Genomic DNA, 20,602 nt, shown 5'->3' on the forward strand with positions numbered 1-20,602 from the left:
GGCTCCTGTGACAGTGCTGGAAACAGAAAATTTTATTAAAAAGCAAAATAACAAAGCTCTTTACAGAGAAAAACCGAGACAGGGCAAGAAGTTCTTGCTCCTGCTAAAAAACTTCACAAAAGCTATTTACTTCTTTTGTTCTCTTCTTTTCTAGGGAATTGCTTAGGCAGGACTTTTTGGCTCCTGTCCAATTTTCTATCCTTAAGTTTGAGGTGAAGTCCCCAAGGTCTTGTGAGGTGTCTTTTAACCAAATTGAGGAGAGAAACTTCTGGGCTTTTGTCCTTTTTAAGGAGACAAAGGGTAACTTTTTTACTACATCAACAGGGGACGCAACCCTACATCCACCTTCCTCCCACGGGCTCCAAATGAAAACCCTTGGAAATTTGCCCTTTGGGCAGTCCAAGTGCAGAACCAGGCAATGGATTTTGGATTTAAGTGCCTGTGGGATGGAGCAGCAGGTGACAGGTGCTGGTGACAGTGGTGACAGTGGCAGGGAGGCACAAGGGAAGTTCTCTCACCATTTCTGCCCCTGTGGTTGGGTTGTGTGCCTTGGCAACATTTTGGTAAAGGTGCTTAAATTCCCTTTGTGCCAGGGACAGGCTGGGTGAGTGGCTGAGCTGTGCTCACCATCCAGTTTGTAAACACCGAGTTTTAGCCAAGCCCTAATTTCTGGAGAAAACCAAAAGCCAGGTGTTCATGTAAGCACCAACAACGTGGAAAAGTGGGTCTGAAAATCTGGTTTAGGACCCCTCATTAAGCCACAAAAAGAATTTAATATGCAAGAGATGTTTAAAAAATGTAGAAGTTTCAACCAAAGGCCAAGGGATGGGATGAGGTGGATTTGTGATTTATTTTTCTCCTTGAAACCCAAGGGAGCTGCTCTCTCCTCAGCCCTGGCAGTCAGTGGCCAAGGGCCACTGGCTGCTCTTCCATCACTGCACCTGGATGTGCTGGAAGCAAATGGATGCTCCAGGGATGGTGGCATGTCCTCTGTGCAGGACAGGGACATTCCCCACACGTCCTTTATCTGTGACTTGCCTCATGGCTGTTTGCAACAACTCCTTGGAAACGGCAAACTTGAGATGTGTTTCCTTAACAACATTTCTGGGCTGCCTGGGGAATGGAGCTGAGCCTGCCACAGTCCTGGGGCCGAGGTGGCTCCAGCTCCAGCCTTTCCTCCTCTGCTTTGGATGCCATGGAGCTGCTGGCACAGCTCGTGGCCACTGGCACATCCAGCTCTGGGCACAGCACAGCCCCACGGTGCCCACACTGCAACTCACACCCTGATGTCTGAACTAAAGCATTATTTATTTTCCTTTCTGTCCCCCAGGAGTCATATTTTGGAAAGGTGAGAGCATTTTTATGGCTGTGGTGAATTTTTCCAGCGTGTACCAGAAGGAGAGCAAGGCAGGAAACCCTGGAACACTGGCACATCTCAGGAGCAGGCGATGCTGCCCTGGCATCCCATCTGAATTCCCAAGGCTCCTGAAGAGGAGAGCACGGCCTGGCATGGCCTGGGCACAGCTGCCCCCCTGACCAGCACCAGCTGAACCCAAACTGGCTGTGAGTCACACCCACATGGGAATGGTGGGGATGGAAGTCACCGTCCTGTCCTCAGGGTGCCACACCCAGCCCCTGTCTGTGCACCAACACCCAGATGTGCCCCAGCCCCTGTCTGTGCCCCAGCCCATCTGTGCACCAACACCCAGATGTGCCCCAGCCCCTGTCTGTGCACCAACACCCAGATGTGCCCCAGCCCGTCTGTGCCCCAGTGCCCAGATGTTCCCCAGCACCCCCATCCATATCCCCAACACCCAGCCATGTCCCTAACATCCATGTTCCCAGCACCCATCCACGTCCCCATGCAACACCCAGCCATGCCTCAGCACCCAGCCATGTCCTGAACACCCATCCATGTCCCCAGCACCCATCCATGTCCCTAAAACCCATCCATATCCCTAAAACCCATCCGTGTCCCCAACACCCAGCCATGACCCCAACACCCAGCCATGACCCCGACAAACATCCATGTCCCCAGCACCCATCCACGTCTCCGTGTCCCCAGCACCCATCCATGTCTCCGTGTCCCCAGCACCCACCCATGTCCCCAGCACCCACCCATGTCCCCAGCACCCAGCCGTGTCCCAGCACCAGCGCTCGCCCCGGGGTTTCTCGGGCGCAGGGCTGAACTCGCTGCTCTGACTCAAGCCCACAAGCTGTAATAAGCCCAGGGCAGGAGAGGCTCCAAACCAAAATAGCAGGGCTGTGCAGGGAGCGGCGAGGTGCAGCCGGTGCATGGGGCAGGCTTGAGCAATGCCAGGGTTATTTGTGTCCCCGGCCCGGCTCTGCCGCGGAGCCGCGCTGCCGGCGGCTGACGCAGCTCAGCCCTGCTGGGGCACCAACGCCGCCGAGACAGAGATCTGCGCCTTTGCTGCCAGGTAAAATCACAAGGTCAGGGCTCGGTGCCTGCCTCAGCCCGGCCTCCAGCAGGAGAAGCTCTGAACGGCAGCAGAAGAAAAGGCTGGAAGGAGGCAGAGCAGCGAGCTCTGCAATACGGACTCCAGCAGATTTCATCTGAGCATCCTGCGGTGCAGACATGGACAGAAATGTCGCCAAACCCTGCAAGTATCAGGACCTATTTGCCCGCCTTTCAGCAAGCTCTGTATTTCAGTAATTCAATTTTGAAGGTAATTTCCTGATTCGGGCTAATCTCTCTTACTCTGCCCATTTTCCTCTTAACACACCCTGGAAAAGGGCTGCAGGCTGCTGTGTTACTCATGACAATACGGAAACCAGAGGATGCAATTTCTCCTTGTTTATCTGCACATTTTGGTTACGAGAGTCTGTCTGTGCCCTTGATAAGAGTGCATTTCCAAATCTCAGAGGAGTTCAGACCTGCTGAGTGCAAGCGGAAGAGACACATTTGATAGAGATCAGCCATGGGATCTGTGCCGAGACATGTCCTGGAGGGAGCTGCAGGGACCTGGGCAGGGGACAGGCAGCTGATACAGCTTTGGGGCAATTCTGGAGCCCCCCACCAAACAGACCTGAGCCCCCTGCAGCTCCTGCAGAGAGCACTGGGATAATCACAGGTTGGAGCAACCATCCAGCAGGTTTTGTGGGACACCAGCACCCAGGGCCAGTGTGGAGATGAAGGCTGGTTGTCTGATGGAGATGATCCTACAGGTATGGCTGTTCAGGATCCTCTGTGTCCTGGGGAAGCCACTGACACCTCACTGAGCTGTTTCACAGGCCCCCACACTGGACATCCCAGCAACATGAATTCCACTTCCCAACTGGGCTCTGCCCCATTTCCTCTACTCCATTCCTGCAGGAATACCAACATGAGCAGAAACAGGAGCCTCAGTCCCATTTCCACTCTCAGAGATCAGCAAAGAGCAGCCACACGCTCTCTCCTGATGCTATGGGGAGCTGAGGACAAACAGCTTGGCCAGACAATGTCCCTTCCCAGTTAAAAAAGTCCCTTCCCAGTTAACATCCCTTCCTAGCCCAGATACAGCGTCACTTCCAGTCTATCCAGGGAACGGTGTGGGGCCACCCACACTGTCCTGCTCCTGCTGAGCTGCTGCCAGCACCACGCTGGCACCTGCAGATGTGACAAGGCCAGACAGAGCCCTGGCCTGGCAGGCAGCCTGGGATCAGCCAGCTTCCCTGCAGACAGCAGCTGCAATGCACAGCAGCCCCAAATCCATCGTCCCTTAGGTGCCGATGGGAGATAGGAGTGCATTGCCTGCCTCCAGCTTTCAGCACAGGCCATGGGAGATGGGAACATGAAAATCCCTTTTACAACACTTTGGCTGAACCCACCTGGCGTGTGCATCCCGCTGCTCCCACTCTGGGGTCTGGGGGACAGGGCACAGCTCCCCCCAAACAGCAGCAGCTCTGTGCACACAGTGGCATCATCAGCTGCAGGAGCAGCACCTGAGCCCGGGGAATCCCACCCACCTGGGAAAAGGCTGACCCCAGCAGCACCTCGGGATCCCACACAGCCTCTCCCAGCGGGCTGCAAGTGGGAATGTTCAGCTCTCTCCTGATTCTCCCGGCTGCAGGAGGCTCTGAGAGGAACAGGCAGTGCCTCAGATCCATGGGATGAAGATGGGAGGAGGTGGTGGTGCAAGGGATGGAGCACCAGCATGTGCACACGCAAATTTCAGCCCTAATAACTCCATCCGTGGCCACGGGTGACATGGAGAATCACAGACATCCCTGTTGAAAGGGACCCACAAGGATCCCACCAAACCCCTGAGTTGCACAGGCCTTGTCTGTGTGTCCCCTCTGCCTGGTGTGTGCAGTGAGGAATTCAGGCAAAACCACCTCTGCTGCTGTGGGCTCTGAGTCACCTCCACCAGAGCAAGGGGCTGCCATGGATGAGGATTTCAGCAGTTGCCAAAGGATGCAGCCCACAAAACGCAGAATTCCACGCCTTGTCCATGCACCCTCCCATCTCCAACAGCCTGCCAGGAATCAAGACCAAAGCCTCTTACTCCTTCTCACCTTCCTTTGCTGAACTGTTTTTCCACCCAGCAACTTGACTTCACAGGTGGCCCAAGCCTCCCTTCCACTCCTCCCATCACACCACCTCAAACACCCTCAAATCCCAAAAATCACTCACAGCTGCACCACAGGGAAGCTGCAAGAAACAGAGGTGAGGTTCAGGGGAATCCTCCAGGGCTCCAAGGGGTGCTCTCCTAAAGGACTGGGTTTTCTGCTCCTCGTGGTCATTGGAGCTGGCTGCATCCCCTGTGCACGGCCACATCCTCCTGCTGCTCTGGGAAAGGTGTGGGAGTGATGGAGATCCCACGGAGCAACAGAGGCCACTGAAGCCCCGTGGCCTCTCCCCTTCCCCTGTATCATGAGAAATGCCAGCACTGGAGCTCTGGGAGTGAGCAGTGGGGCAGGCGCTCCCCCCACTCAGCAGCACACCATAAATCACAAATCACAAATCACAAATCACACCCCCATTTTCCCTCTGCCAAGTCCACTGGCTTCCCTGCCTCCCCATCCCAGAGCCTGCTGTCTTCACTGCTTATCTCAAATCAGGAAATCCACAGGAGATGCAGGCCAAGGAAGCTGTTAGAAAAGAGCCTCCAGCCCTGGCTGGGGATTTTTTACAAGGAACTTTTCATTTTGCTGCCACTTTGTTTTCAGCCCTCGCCTGTCTTCTTGAAGTGGGAGTTTGCTGGAATCAAAAGTGGAGAAAAGCTCTTGGAATTCACCCCGGGAACAAAAGGGCTTTTGTGGAGGAGGGTTTGGAGGACGAGGCTGCCTTCGCTGCCCTACCTCCGTGTCTGCTCTCCCCGTGCCAAGCAGCACCTGGCCGTGGCAGAGCAGGGTTGGCATGGGGAGGAGGTGGGCAGAGCAGGGGCTGGGCTCTGCCCAGGCACCAACACCTCCCACACCTGCCAGCAGTGCCAAAGCAGCACAGAGGGCCAAGAGCCTCCCAAATATTCCTGCATCGTGGCTCACCCAAGCCTTTGTGCTGGCTCTGCCCCTCTGGCAGCAGGGAATGGGCTCTGCTCCCCAGGGCAGCAGCAGCAGTGCCCTAAAATGTCTCCCAGGGGACCCTGCCATGCCAGTGGGTGCTCCCCATCAACCCATGGATGAGGAGACGAAGCTCCTGGACCAGGATGTGAGCTGAGGGTTCATCCATGAGCTGGGCATCATCCCAGTACTACACTTACTTTTTTATTTCCCCTTACCCACCAAGATTCCACCCCTGAATGCCACCGTGAGTGACCACGGGGCTCCAGCCAGCTTCCCACACCAATCCCCAGCAGGCAGCAGCAACTGTCCTGCATTTAACACAGAAGCAGTGCTGCATCTGCCTCAGACACAAGGGGAGCAGGGTTTGCCTTGAATCCATGAGGCCCAGCCCAGCTAAACACTTCTCCCACTGCTCCCAACAGTGAAGCATCCACCTCATTATAAATTACAAATTATAAATATCCTGAGTTGGAAGGGACCCATATTTTCAAGTTCAACTCCTTTCCCCACTGCCACGTGGAGCCTCAACCCCCAATTTTCTCAGGGTGACAGGATGCACTCGTATCAGACACCCCACAGACACATTTTTGCCCAAGCTCTCTCTCTAATTCCAATATTGCTTTTAGGTTTTTAACGTGCTCGGTGCAGCTGGGATTTCCTCCCAGCACATCCTGCACGGGGGTTTTGAAGCAGCCCAGCGGGAGCCCTGCAGCAGAGCTGCATCTCCCCCGAGCACACAGCCCAGCTCAGGGCAGCCAGCCTGGCAGTGCCAGCACCACTTCCCGAGGAGCCAGAGCCTGCTGGAGCTGCCAGCTGTGCTGCCAGCACGGGGAAGTGCCAATGGCTTTGGAAAAGGAAGGTGACATTGGCACCTGCTGGCTGGCGATGCTGCGGGCACAGCTGGCAGGGCTCTGGGCACCCAGACCAAAGCTCAGCCTGAGCTCAGGCTCCCCTTCAGGCTGGCCTAAGTGCCAGGCTGAGCAGGACCAGGGGTGGAAAGGCAGTGCCAGGCTCCTGGCTTAGCTGTCAGCCCCAAAAGGGACATGGTGGCTCCTCACCGCCACCCTCCCCATGCTGCCTCCTGGCACCCACTGGCAAAGCCCCGTGGGCAAGCGCTGAGCCCAAAGGGGTCAGGAGGATTAAACCTGGGAAAAGCAGGGCTTGGATATCACCAGGGGGTGATTGGGTCAGGAAAGGCTCATCTGGGGAGCTTGGGGTGGCACTGTCCCCAAAGAGAAGAGCATGCACAGAGATTTATGCTCCAGTCCTGCTTCCCACCCCTAAGGCAGCCCCATTCCCCCAGAGCTGCTGCTGCTCACTGAGCACCTTCCCTGTGGGATCCCTGTCCTGGTGCCACCACCCTCGCAGCAGGCTGGAATAAAATCCCATCCAGGCAAGGTGAGGTACATTTTTATTTCTGTTACCAGGGGCTCCAGGCAGCCACACGAGCCTTGTTTTACCAAGCACAGATTGGGTTTGTACAGCATATTGTAAATTTGGACATTTCAACTGCACTGCCAGCACACATCTCCTGCTGATGCTCTGCATGTAAAACTTGGGAGTTAAAATTTTCTGCTCACGAGTAAAGATACCTTGGGATAAAATGGGAGAAAAATGCCCATTGGGAGAAAACTCCCAAATGGGAGAAAACTCCCAAAATGGGAGAAAACTCCCAAATTGGGAGAAAATTCCCAAATGGGAGAAAACTGCCATTGATTTGGTCATTCTGTGAGTTATTAAATATCAATAACTTTTAGAGCCCAATGGGAATACCCATGGATACAGGAATGTGCCACAAACCATTTCTTTATCGAGCATCTTCACCTTCTGCAGAAGGCCCTGATGAACAGGAGGGCTGAGTTAATCCATGTGCAGGTCAAAAACTGGGTGACAACTCTGCCCAGAGTTCTCCTCCCTGAGAGGAACACCACAACACCAGCAGCTCTGGCAAGGTAGGAAAGGACCTGCTTCCTTGCATTTTGTCATTGGGAATTCTGGCAAAGTCTCAGCCCAATATTGTGATTAAGTTTCAACACGTGAAGGTCAAGGCTTTGATTATCCTGCCTTTGTGCCACACCATCACATAGCTCCTTGCTATCCTTTAACGATGCATGAGCTTACTTGCTGATTTTTATATCTCAGTTATTAAAGATGGTATTTTATAGTTCTGACCAGTGCAGAGGGGAGGAACCAACTCCTGCTCCCTCTGCTGGCAATGCCTCCAGCAAAAGTGGAGGTCCTACTTTAAAACCACCCAGGAACACCCAGGGGGAAGCCACAGGAACTGCAGGAAAACCAAAGCTGTGTCCCTGTGGGAATCCAGGGCTTCCCTGTGGCTGCCCTGGGACCCTGGCAGGGGTCAGGAACCCCCCTGGACAGAGCCCCCAGAGACACTGGCTGTGATCTCTGCCCATGGAAAAGAGTTTTCAACCTTACAGGATGAATTACCAGCTCTGAGTGTTTGATAGAAGTAATAATTAAGTGTGGCATGGGTGCAAAAGTAAAATTTTTAGATTCTAAATTAGAAGTTCAAAAGAGACAAAATAAAAGAAATTGTGTGTCTTATCCTTTTTCTCCTTCTTCCTTCTTCATACCCTCCATGTTTCACTATAGTGTTAGCATTTTTCTATTAGTTTAAACTAAGAACACACTATTCAACGTAAATAATAGACATTAACACATTATTATAAATATAGCACACGTAGTTTCTAATATATAATATTTATCACACCCCACTGAGGGGCAGAACCCCGCACGCTGCCCTGCAAAACAAACCTACGGCAGGGCAGCAGAACATGTTATAAATAAGCAAAAATAAACAACCTTAAAAACCAACACAAACAAATTATGACTTCTTCTTTAACAACAAAACAGAAAGACAGAGAGTTTTTACAATCTCGGAATCATCAATACCACAGATCCCGACACGACCCCTCTGTGCCCCAGCCCAGCAGCTCCTGGCAAGGAGTGTCCTCCTGCTCCTGGCACTGCCAGCAGCCACCAGGGCACGGAGAGCCAAGCCCTGGAGATGCTCCACCACCAGCAGCAGGTCTGGGTGCTGCCAACGCCCGGGCAGTGCGGGCTGGCACAGGAGGGAGGCTCCAGGAGCTCCAGGCTGTGCAGGGCAAGGTGGATGCAGCTTCCAGGGAAGCTCTCTCAAGTTCAAACCTGTTTAAAGCAGAGGTCAGAGAGCACGACCTGCCAGACACCTCCTGAACTGTTTTTCCACCCAGCAACTTGAGTTCACACATGGCCCAAGCCTCCCTTCCACTGCTCCCAGCACACCATCTCAAATGTCCTCAAATCCTAAAAACAACCTGAGCTGGAAAGGACCCGTCAGGGTTATCCTGTCCAGCTCCTGGACCTGCACAGACATCCCAAAATCCCACCCTGTGCATCCCTGAGATCACTGTCCAAACACTCCTGAGCTCTGGCAGCCTCGGGGCTGTGCCCATTCCCTGGGGAGCCTGGGCAGTGCCCAGCACCCTCTGGGGGAAGAACCTTTCCCTAAAATCCACCCCAACCCCACTGACCAGCCCCAGCATTGCCTGGTGCTGTCCCTGTCACAGAGAGCAGAGGCTGGAGCTGCACCCAGGGAAGCAGCTGGAATTGCTGAGACCTCCTCCTCCTCCAGGCTGAGGAACACACATTTGCTTGTCTGGCATATCAAGAACACAAGCCATTTATAAAGAACAAAAGCCTTTCCCCAGGTTTTATCATGCAATTTTATCTCAATTTGGAAAACACACTGAAGAAATCCATGACAGCACAGCACGGTGACAGACTTGTGACAGCAAGGCTTGTCCTCCCTATAAAGTGACACAAGTGGGCAGATTTTTTTTCTCTCTACATATGTCCACATGGATCAAAGCCCATCAGGACACATCTCTCCACCCAGCCTTCTAAAGCAGAAGCTGAAAATACAAACCTCCCTTTATGAGCCTTTCTGCCAAAGCCTCCACAGAACTCCCCATGTGAGGTTTGAGGCTGTAGTTTCACTCACACACTCCCAAAAAGGATACTGCTTTCCATGAGCAGAGAAGCAGAATTGGGAAAAAAGGAAATCAAAAACAGGGAGAGAAAATGAACCAAGAGAAGCAGGATAACATAAATTATCAACACAGATCCATACTGTCCATCCCACTTAGCAACCAAGACAAAATACATCCCAACCTTGTAAATTCTTTTATGTGTGTGCTCAACCCCAACCAAGCACATTCAGTCCCACTGAATCCTGCAAAAGGACTCAGACATTCTGAGTTTACCACGTGCACTTTCAGCATGAAGACATGAAAAAAAAAATCCTATTTAGCTTCTCCATTAAGGGAAAAGAAAAAATTTCTTCAGCCCCTACTGTTCCAAAGAGGGCCCTGCTCTGCATCAGCCCTGAGAGACTGCTCCTGCCTTTCTGCTGTGGCAATGGCATTTTAAAAACCTTTTAAAAACCCTTTTTAAAGCCAACTGCTGGAAAAGGAGCCCCCCTTGGCAGGAGATGCTCGCACAGGATGGACCCTAAATGAGATTATCCGAGGTAATGCGAGGCTGGAAGCGCTGGCATTGTTCTGGCTCTGTGCAGGAAGAGCCAGAGGAGAAATTCTCTCCTACTGCAGGAAGCTGTTCCAGCCCCTTATCAGACAGAAAGCTCCTGATTTCTTGCGGGGGAAGTACCAAATGTTTTTGAGGGGAAGGAAAAAAAAAGAAAGGAAAAAAAAGAAAAGGCATGCCTGGCTGTAAAGGAAGCTGCCTGATGACATGAATGGAGCTGAAGTCACGCTGGGAGGAAGCCTGAGGTGCTGCCCAGCTCAGGTGGCTCTGAGCAAGAGGACATTGCCAGGGCTGTCACCCCACAGGGACCTGCAGAGGTGCAAGCCCTGGGCTCCTTCTCTCTGCCAAACACTGCCACTTCAGCCTTGTCTCACTTCAGAATCACAGAGTGAACCAGGCTGGAAAAGACCTTTGAGATCATCGAGTGCAACCCACGACCCAACACCTCCCCATCAGCTAAACCTGAGTGCCACGTCCAGGGACAGTGATCCCACCACCTCCAGGGCAGCTGATTCCAGTGCCCCATCACTCTCTCAGTGAAGATTTTTTTCATTTCTTGCCTCCAGAAAGCAACTTGTTTCTCATCATCTCTGAATGCAGCATCTGTGTCACCCTCCCCAGCTGCCAGGGGCTATTTTGGGCTCTCCCTCCAGTTCTGGTGCTGCTGTCAGGGGCTGCTTTGGCATGTGGGATGTCCTTCCCTGCAATGCACGATCTGCTCTTTTGGTTAATTTATAAAACTGATTGCTTGGCAGGCATCCAAGGTTTCTGTAGATATGTTCCAAAGTTTTATTAGCAATGAGCAAATTGCTGGTGTCCTTGGGAAAGGTAAGGAAGTCAGAGTCTGTGTTATTGGCCTTTGTTTTTTTCTAGAGGGTCTCTCCCAAAGGACAATTCCTCTGTCTGCACAAGGACCTGTAGATATGATGGTTGTCCTGGCATATTCCAGAGATACCTAAAAAACTTAGATTTTCTGTTCATTATTTTATCAGACTTTATGCCTTATTTCAGCCAAGAACTCCTTGTCTCAGCCTGGTTTCTCCTGGTAGGTTGTTAAGGGATTGTGGTTTTCATCTTTTAGGAGTAAAAAAGCAGAAAAACACTTTGTAACAGGCCAAAACCCAACAGTATTAGAGCACTGCCTTTCTTCTCCTTTAATAGGCTGCTCTGACAACCCTCTGCTTGTTAAATGAGAGAAAAATCTGTGGGCAAGCAGAGAAGGTCAATCTTGTGGGTTTTTGAAAGCATTTCATTAACACAGTTAAGTACCAAGGTCTGCTTGGGAGGGAACTTCTGCATTAACCAGCAGCATCTTTCTCTTCAGAGAAGCAAACCTGCAAGAGGGGACTGACTGCAGGATTTCTCCTCCTCTCCCATCCCAAACCTCAGCAGTGCTCGGATTTGGCTGCAGCAGCTTCCCTGTCCTGTTGCTGCTGCCAAAGCTGCAAAGGAAATCACGGCCAGACCTGTGTGTGCACCTCTGGCACCCAGCTGGCCAGAGCCTGACCTCCTTCTGCAGGGCTTGGGGTGACCCCTGCACCCTCAGGGCTGCCACAGCCCCGTGCTGTGCCTTGCACTTCTGCTCCAGCCGTTTTTGTCAAGTGCTTCAACAAATCTACTCAAGATGCAGCTTAGCCCAAAGGGGTTTTGGCATTTTGATGACAGCATATAAAATCCTGTCTCTTCCTTGAGCTGCTCTCAGCTCCTACAGGTGCTCCTCTCCTTGGATAAAACTACAATAAATATCCCATATTTGTGCTGTAACCCTGGGCATGCACAAACCCCACAGCCACAGGCTGACAGTTCCTTTCTGAAAGGTCACAGCATCAGCTGGTTGAGAGAAGAAATCAATCCCAGCCCTTCCAGAGCCAGGCTGGGTTTTATTCCTTCATACTTTTGCAACACTGGAGACCCTAATTGCAGGCAATTAAAGCAGCCCTAGGAAAAAGGGGCTGTGCTGAAATCCAAGCTGGGAAGTGTGGCTCTGACTCCAGTGCTGGAGAGGTGCCCTGCAAGAAGGAGCCGTGCCCAGGGCTGTGCCTGGTGCTGCACAAAGCTGCCAAAAGGACCTCCTGAGCTCGTGTGCCCTGCTTTTTGGCAGGACTGTGGCAGGGATTGCTTCCCCTCCTACTGCAGGGACTTGAGGCAGTGACTGCAGCGGGCTCTGCCTGGGGCTGCTGCACACCAAAGATGTGAGAGCAGACAGAACGGAGCAAATCCAGGGAAAAATCACCCAGTGATGGAATGGGTTGGGTTGGAAGAGACCTTAAAGCTCATCTGATTCCACAGGCAGGGACTCCTTCCACTGCCCCAAGTTGCTCCAAGCCCCATCCAACCTGGCCTTGGACACTTCCAGGGGTGGGGCAGCCACAGTTGCTCTGGGCACCCTGTGCCTCACCACCCTCACAGGAAATATTCTTAATATCTAATCCAAACCTGCTTTAAAATGTCAGTCATCAGTGGTGGGTTTGCCTTTAAAATAGTCCTTCATCCTTCCCTTTTGGTTCTCTGGGAAGGTTTGTCTTTGCTGGATTGGGCCTTCCATCACCTTAGTGCTCTCAGAGCAACAAAAGACTTTTGAGTCATTTTCTATATCTGACCTTGAGCTACTGGAGAAGCAATAAACATTCAGAAGAGGAATGATACCATGGGGAGAAGCTGTAATTTTTATAACTTGTTGCTCGAGCGTGGAATAAGCCCTGCTGAAAACCCAGGAGTGAGGCAGTGGGGGCTGAGCCCCCACTGCAGGGGAGCACAGGCACAAAATCCACCACGCCTGGGACTGGCACAGAGCAGCCACGCGATGCTCTGAGGCCTTTTGGCACTGAGAAGCATTTTGCACTGAGTGCAATTACATATTTTTGTTTAGAAAAAGATTCTCCTTCAAAAGCAGCTCCCAAGACCGTGCTGATTCAGCCTTCATTAAAGGCCTCTTCTTGCAGACACAGTCAAGTGTTGACTCCTGCACTGATTTCCTATTGCCGCCTTATCTTTGGCATCTCATCTGCAACTTCTGCTGCGTTTTTTCTTTTTTTTTCCTTTCTTTTTTTTTTCCCCACTGTTTTTATCTGAATGCAGTAAAAGTGGCTTCAGTTATCCTCACGATTTTTGATCTGCCTGGGTGCAGGCTAAGAAAACCCAGCCTTGATGATAAAATTGCAGGCTAAGTAGGCTAACAAAACAGCACCAGCAAGAAACTGGATCAGCTCAGCTCTGTGAAGTTTTCCTGCTCAACTAGGGGAAAAATAAATGCTTTTTCTCTTACAGATCTGAAACCCTACCCCAGCTGCAGAGGTTGTTTGCATTGGGCTTCACAGCACTCAGATTTTGCAGCCCAAAAAGCCACAGGCACTGCTCCAACAGCAACTGGGGGATGCAGCCAGAGCAGCTCCTACCCCTGAGCCTTCCCTGATGCCATCTCTGACCCTGCCCCTCCAAATCCAGGCTCCTGCTTGAGGATGGGCTGCAGATCCAGAGGGATTTGCTGCAGCTCTCACAGCACCAGCGATGCACCAGAGGCTTCTTGCAGCTCCCACAGAGGATGTTCAGCATCCCTCTGCACCACGTCCAAAGGAAAGATGGCTCAGAAATGCCTCAGCACCCCAGAGACTGTCCTGGTGGGATGAGCCCTCAGTGTTTGGAATCCCCAGTTTAAAAGGATGGGGAGATTGGAAGGATGGGCTTAATTTTGGCTTTGAGGCAAGAGAAAGCAACAGCCTCAGACCTCCCCTCTCCAAACTGCTCTTCACTGAGCCAAGGCCACTGAGCAGGAGTCACTTTTCCATTCACACTTGTCAAGTGCAGAATATTGTGTATTTGGAAGACAAAAACAAACAAAAAAAAACCAAACAAACAAACAAACCAAAAAAAAAAACAAACCAAAAAACCCCAAACTTTTTGCACAATGAGCAGATATGGAGATTGCACCCACTGGCCTTCACCACTTGGCCACCACAGACCATAATATCTGCTGTGGCACAGCTCCAGCCTCCTGGATCTGCTTCCCTGCTCACACTGCTCGAGCTGATAATGCTAATCCCTTAAACTATTCCCAGACAGGCCCTAAGGAACTCCACAGGTAATGAAACAGATTTTGATTTTTTTTAATTATAGCTCTGTCCACGTCTCAAACCAAAAGAACACTCCTGCAATTTCTCTGGCCACTGAAGGCTGACTCAACATTTCATCTAATGATGCTGCCACCTTGTAAATGCACCCCAAATTGGTCCCCCAAAACGTGAGTGACAGCAGGAAGGGACTCCTGGTGAGTAATTCTTACCCAGAATTGCCTGTGCCACCACTGCCATCACAGCTGTGACCTGCCCTGTGCCTTCACTCCCTGGGAAGGGCAGAGCTTCGCCTCTGGAGCAGCATCAGGAATTCAAGGGGTGAATCCCTTGGGGCAGGGCTGGGAACCATCACAATGACCAGGCTAAGGAGCTCTGGGCCTCTGCATTTGCAGAGGGCTGGGAAAGCATCCCCACTCCTGTGCTAACAAAACTCCCACACTATTCTTCTTTTTCCAGCTTTTGTCAGGTGTGTCGGTTTTCAATCCTTTTCGGAGAGGCTTCTAGAGGTGCTGTCACAGCTCTTTTCAGAAGGAGAAAAAGCCTAAGTGGCAACAAACACAGGCACTGTTTGGGGGGAAAAGGCAACTTTTTAGTCACCTCGTGTATTTTCAACGAGGGGACCCAGAATCTGCAAACCTGCTGTAACCACGTTCCACATGAAGTGTCTCACCTCTCCAAATTACCCCTGTGGTTTTCATGGAGCATAATTTGCTTCACCTTAGCAGCTTGTGGATGTGTCAGGGGAGGGAATTCAGCCCCAAGGAAGCCCCGAGGTTCTGGTGATTTAAACACCAAAAAGGAGCCACGCTTGCGGAGGCACTGAGGAGCCTGGCAGGAGCACTCAGCTCTCTGCTCCCTTCTTCCTGCAACTTAGCACTTTTATTGCTAGAATTGCCCCTAGTTGGAGCTTTTAAATATTAAATATGTGCTGGGTAGCAGCAGGGAGCTGCTGGCCTGAGCAGGGACATGTTGGGACCTGCTGGGACAGGGGGACAGGGGACCAGGGCTCACCCAGGTGTCTCAGCTCCCCTGGCTCACCTGGGCACAGCTTTGGTTCATCTCCAGCCAAATACTTTTTGCCCCAATCACATTTTCCTCTTCCCGAGGTGGGTAATTCCTCCAGCCTGGCATTGCACGAGGTTTTTAAACCTCTTTATAAACATTTGCCCCCTCTTAACCCAAAGCAGGTACACAGGCACCTCCAGCACTGCAGCACAGCTCCTAAACTAATTCAACAGGGCACCCTTAAAAAAAAAAAAAGTAATTAAAAATAAATCATAAATCAACAACTGGAGCTGAAATTTGCTGCTAGTCCAGGCTTTGCTGGGCTTGCACCTGGCTGACCGTGCCACGGCTTTGCTGGCTGTGCCCTTGCCAAGTGCCTGTGCCATGGGAGTGTGTGAGTGGGGAGAAGCTGAGGTGGTGCTGATGAGGCAAAATGCACATTGCACAACCCACAGGAGCTGCTGGCAGGTTAATCCTACACCAGCAACAACCTGCCACCTACCTAGGGCTGCAAAAAAAACCCAACAACAAGGAATACTGCAGCTTTACGGCTGCTCCGCTGAGACTTCTGGCTGGGGAAAACATGAGTGTTTCACATAAAACTGTGGTATTTGGACTAGGTGCAGGGCCTTTGGTCAAAGTCCATAGGGTGCATGCTCAGCCAGCATCACGTGGGATGTGCTGCTCATAATCTCAGCTTCCCTTTGCAGCTGGAGCACTGAAAATGGTATTTGAAACAAGAGGCTGAGCTTTAGGTGCGACATCAACAGGCAGCAATACTTAGTTTAAATATCATTTCAATGTATTCAAGAATCAGTGCTCTCATGGGCACTGCTTCCCCTTCCCTTTTCTTATTTCAATGGAGAAATTTGCATATTTGCAGATGTTTTCTCCCATGTGGGCTTTGCCAGGGAATAATTCCCCCAGTTGCAAGCAATATGGGAGACTCCTGAATATATCTGCTGTCACCAGAGTCCAGATTTACAGCCTCAAACTGTGCTTGGCCTGCAATGAATATGGACTTCCTCTTTTTTTTTCCCCCATGCTCCTCTTCCCAAATAATATCCTATTAGTCATGACAGCCAAACGGGCTGGATTTTGGGCAAGGATTCAACTTCTGAGTTCCCATCAACATCAAGGCCCTCCTGGCCAGAGCAGCCTCATCTCTGAAGGTGAGGAACACGCTGCAGGAACCTGCTGTGCTCAGGAAAAGCTGATTTGCTATGGGTTGCTACATCCAACAAAATAATACCAGTCTGCAGCCTGAAAGGGGGAATGAACGAGCACAGGGTGAAATGCAGGGGTGCCTTTGACTTCAGGTGAGTTTTGTATATGGGTGGACCCTCAGGAAGCCCATCAGGGACAGGTAAAGTGGCTCAGGACCCTGAGCACAATGCTGGAGGCATCTGCTCATTCCTGCTGCAGAAAGGGCCAGAGGAAAAGTGTTGTTTCTGAATTCCAGGGGCAGTTTTAACCTTTTTACAGACTGTGCAGGAAGCAGATCCCTCCCCCCATTTTTTTGCATAGCACAGGTAGGGTCTCCCTGAACCAGGTGGGATTCCTTGCAGGGAGTAAGAACAACTCTGCTGCTCACATGTTCCCCTGACAGGCTGCAACAAAAAAATTAATCTCAGGCAACTCTGAAAAGGATTCAAAAGGATTCTCTGAACAACTCTGGAAAGGATTCAAAGCAGGGAGAGGGCTCAGCAGCTGGCTGGGGCTCTGGGCTGTACTTTCCAGAGCTGCCGAGGAACCTCCTGTGCAACACATGAAAGCTGATCCGAAAACTCAGATTATCCCAAAGAACCCGATCCCAAAACTCAGATTATCCCAAAGAACATGATCCCAAAACTCAGATTATTCCAAAGAACATGATCCCAAAACTCAGATTAGCCCAAAGAACCTGATCCCAAAACTCAGATTATCCCAAAGAACATGATCCCAAAACTCAGATTAGCCCAAAGAACCCGATCCCAAAACTCAGATTATCCCGAAGAACAACACCTCTGCTGCAAACCCCGGAGCTGAAACCCCTTCCTGAGCAAAAGCTGGGCCTGAACAGCTGAGCTTGGAAAAGTTATCTGCGCCAGGAATGCAGGCACTGGTGCTGCAGAGAGCGAGGAGGACGGCAAAGGGAGTCAAGAATGATGCCATTCATTGAGATCATGTTTTGTGGGCTGGCTACTTCCATCCTCCCTTTTTTCTGGTACTGGAGGACGCAGAAGGCCGTGCTGGGGGACGCTCTGCACCCCTGCAGGTCCCTGCCTGTCACCTCCCCTGCATTCTCAGCCTTTGCCTCTCCCCACCCAGGATTTTTGGGGACCCCCCTGTCACCCCAAGGGCTCTCCAGGCAGTGGCAGAGTGCTCTGGGTATCACCGGGTTCAATCCTGTATTATCAAACTTCCTTGGCTCTTTGCATTGGAAACTTTTACAATTCCCTGCTCGGCTGGAAAAGATGACTGCAGCAAACCCAAATGAGGAATAAATTATACAACAACTTTACATTTTTCTTTTACAAAGGAAAACTGTGTGGCAAGAGCTGTGCAGGCACCTCCTTCCCAACGTCCTCCCCTTGCAAGGATCACTGTGGAAGGCTTAGTTTGAATAAATAAATAAATAAATAAACACGACACCAGCTCCAAACCCACTTTGGGACCTGCTCCTGCCGGGCCACGCGCTGCCTCTCACCCCCAAAATCCCAAATATGTGCAAGAGCTGCAGGATGCAGGGAGAGCCAAGCTGCAACATCCAATCCAAATACTTCCAAAAGCTCTAAAAGCTGCATCTGTGTGGCCGCTCGCTGACACACAGGCATGGATTTTCACAATGAATGGCCGCAGCTACTCCTCCTTAAAGCTCTCCCCGCCTGCTCTTGCAGGGGCTGTTGCATTCCCGCAGCATTTTTGCAATATTAAATTCTCCACCTCCTCCCCGCCCTTGCAAGGGCACAAGGCAGAGCCACTCTGGAAGAAGCAGGGAGTTAAAAAGCAAAGAGGCAGTGCTCTTTGCCACCACCAGCACGCTGGCAGAAATAAATCACTGCTGTCCCCTGCCCAAGCCCCCTCCTGCTGCTCCTCAGCGCTCAGCTCCTGCCCTTTTGCAACTCCTAAATCCTCAACTCCTGCAGCTCCTGAATGCATCACTCCTGCCCTTCTGCAGCTCCAAAATGCATAATTCCTGTGCTTTTGTAACTCCTAAGTGCTTAACTTCTGCAGCTCCAAAATGCATAATTCCTGTCCTTTTGCAGCTCCTAAATCCTCAACTCCTGCAGCTCCAAAATGCGTAATTCCTGTGCTTTTGTAACTGCAAAATGCTCAACTTCTGCAGCTCCAAAATGCATAATTCCTGTACTTTTGCAACTCCTAAATGCTCAGCTCCTGCAGCTCCAAAATACTCAACTCCTGCAGTTCCAAAATGCATCATTCCTGTACTTTTGCAGCTCCTAAATGCTCGGCTTTTGCAGCTCCAAAATGCATTATCCCTGCCCTTTTGCAGCTCCTACATGCTCAGCTTTTGCAGCTCCAAAATGCATAATTCCTGCTCTTTTGCAACTCGTAAATTCTCAACTCCTGCAGCTCCAAAATGCTGGCCTCCTGCAGCTACACAAAGCCCAATTCCTGCCCTTCTGCAGCTCCTAAAAGCTCCAGTCCTGCTGCTCTTAAAGGCTTTATTCCTGCCTTTCTGCAGCTCCACAGTGCATAATTCCTGCACTTTTGCAACTCCTAAACTCTCAACTTCTGCAGCTCCAAAGTGCTCAATTCCTGCAGCTCCAAAGTGCATAATTCCTGTCCTTTTGCAACTCCTAAACTCTCAACTTCAGCAGCTCCAAAATGCTCAATTCCTGCTGCTCCAAAATGCCCAATTCCAGCCTTTTGCAGCTCCTAAATGCTCAACTCCTGCAGCTCCAAAATGCCCAATTTCCGTCCTTTTGTAACTCATTAGCTCTCAACTTCTGCAGCTCCAAAATGCACAATTCCTGCAGCTCCAAAATGCATCATTCCTGCCCTTTTGCAACTCCTAAATTCTCAACTGCAGCTCCTAAACTCTCTGTTCCTGCAGCTCCAAAATGCTCCCGGTTCTTGCAGTTCCAAAACGCTCCATTCCTGCCTTTCTGCAGCTCCCAAATACCCAATTCCTGCACTTCCCAAACGCTCCATTCCAGCCTTTTTGCACGCTCGGGGCGTGCTGGTGTGACAAACCCCACTGCTGCCTCTGACCAAAAGTTACCAAATATTAAAAGAGAAAGGGGGGGGGGGGGGGGGGGGGCAGAGAAACGGGTGGAAAATGATCTCAGCGCTGGCACGAGAACAATACTTTCCCATGGAAACATAGGTATATATTTAATTCCTGCTAACTCCACTCCAGTTTCACCTTTCATCTCCCTCGCGGACTTGTTTAAAAGTTTGCTTTAACCCCGCGCCGATCCCGGGCTGCAGCTGCTCCTCCAGCACCCCCACCTCGTTCCGTGCCAAAGGCAGGCGAGGGGCTCGCTCGTCCCGGCGGCGGCGGCGAGCACCGCCAGCCAGCGGGAACGGCACCGGGAGCGGCGGCGGGAGCGGCACCGGGAGCGGCACCGGGAACGGCACCGGGAGCGGCACCGGGAGCGGCACCGGGAGCGGCACCGGGAGCGGCGACCCCCGCGCAAGGCGGGCGTGCGAACGCGCCGTGCACCCGCGCCCGTGCACGCTCGTGCACCCGCACCCGTGCACGCTCGTGCACCCGCACCCGTGCACGCTCCTGCACCCGCGCCCGTGCACGCTCCTGCACCCGCACCCGTGCAGTCTCCTGCACCCGCGCCCGTGCACGCTCGTGCACCCGCGCCCGTGCACGCACCTGCACGTGCACCCGCAGCCGTGCACGCGCCCGCAGCCGTGCACGCGCGCTTTGCACGCGCGGCTGCGCGCCCGGCCCCGCGCGCGCCCGCCGAGTTGCACAAGCGGCTGCGCGCGCGCGCCCCGCGCGTGCATGCACGAGCGCCCGCGGAGCCCCCCGCGCGCGCGCCCGCGTGCACGCGCGCCCGCGCTCTCACCTCGGGGCTGAGACATTGTCCCCCGGCGGGTGCGGGCCGGGCGCGCGCACCGAGGGCCGTCCCGCGCGCGGCCCCGCCGAGGGGCGAGCCGCCCGCCCGCCGCGCACACGCACACGCACACAAAAGATGCGAGCCGCGCGCTCCCCCCCCCGGAACGCCGCGCGCGCTCCCGCCTGGGCGGCGCGGGGCTCGGGGCGCGCCGGGCCGGGCCGGGCCGGGCCGGGCCGGGCCGGGCGGGGCGGGGGCGGGGGGTCCCTGCGCGGCTGGCGCGGGGCCGGCGCGGCTGCACCTACATGATGGGCCGGGGCGGCCGCCCCGGCCTGCGGCGCGCACGGGGGCACCGCACTGCGCGCGCGCGGCGCCGCCGCGGGGCCGCATGGGAGCTGTAGTCCCGCGGCGGCGCACGCCCCCGGCACCGCGCCCGGCCGCCGGCAGGGGGCGCGGCGA

At 52.8% G+C, this 20,602-nt stretch overlaps 1 protein-coding gene across 1 annotated transcript in view; it reads right to left on the reverse strand.

Moving 5' to 3' along the window:
• MAP2K6 (mitogen-activated protein kinase kinase 6) overlaps positions 1-20,307 on the reverse strand; it is a 56,694-nt gene extending 36,387 nt beyond the window's left edge. The window contains exon 1 of the mRNA XM_021536912.3: positions 20,156-20,307. Coding sequence (XP_021392587.1) covers positions 20,156-20,171 — 16 coding nt within the window. The 5' untranslated portion in view covers positions 20,172-20,307. The remainder of the gene's footprint in view (positions 1-20,155) is intronic.
• Between the last annotated feature and the right edge of the window lie 295 nt (positions 20,308-20,602).

Source organism: Lonchura striata, chromosome 18 (assembly GCF_050655825.1).
Source record: "Lonchura striata isolate lonStrDom1 chromosome 18, ASM5065582v1, whole genome shotgun sequence".
Taxonomy (NCBI): domain Eukaryota; kingdom Metazoa; phylum Chordata; class Aves; order Passeriformes; family Estrildidae; genus Lonchura; species Lonchura striata.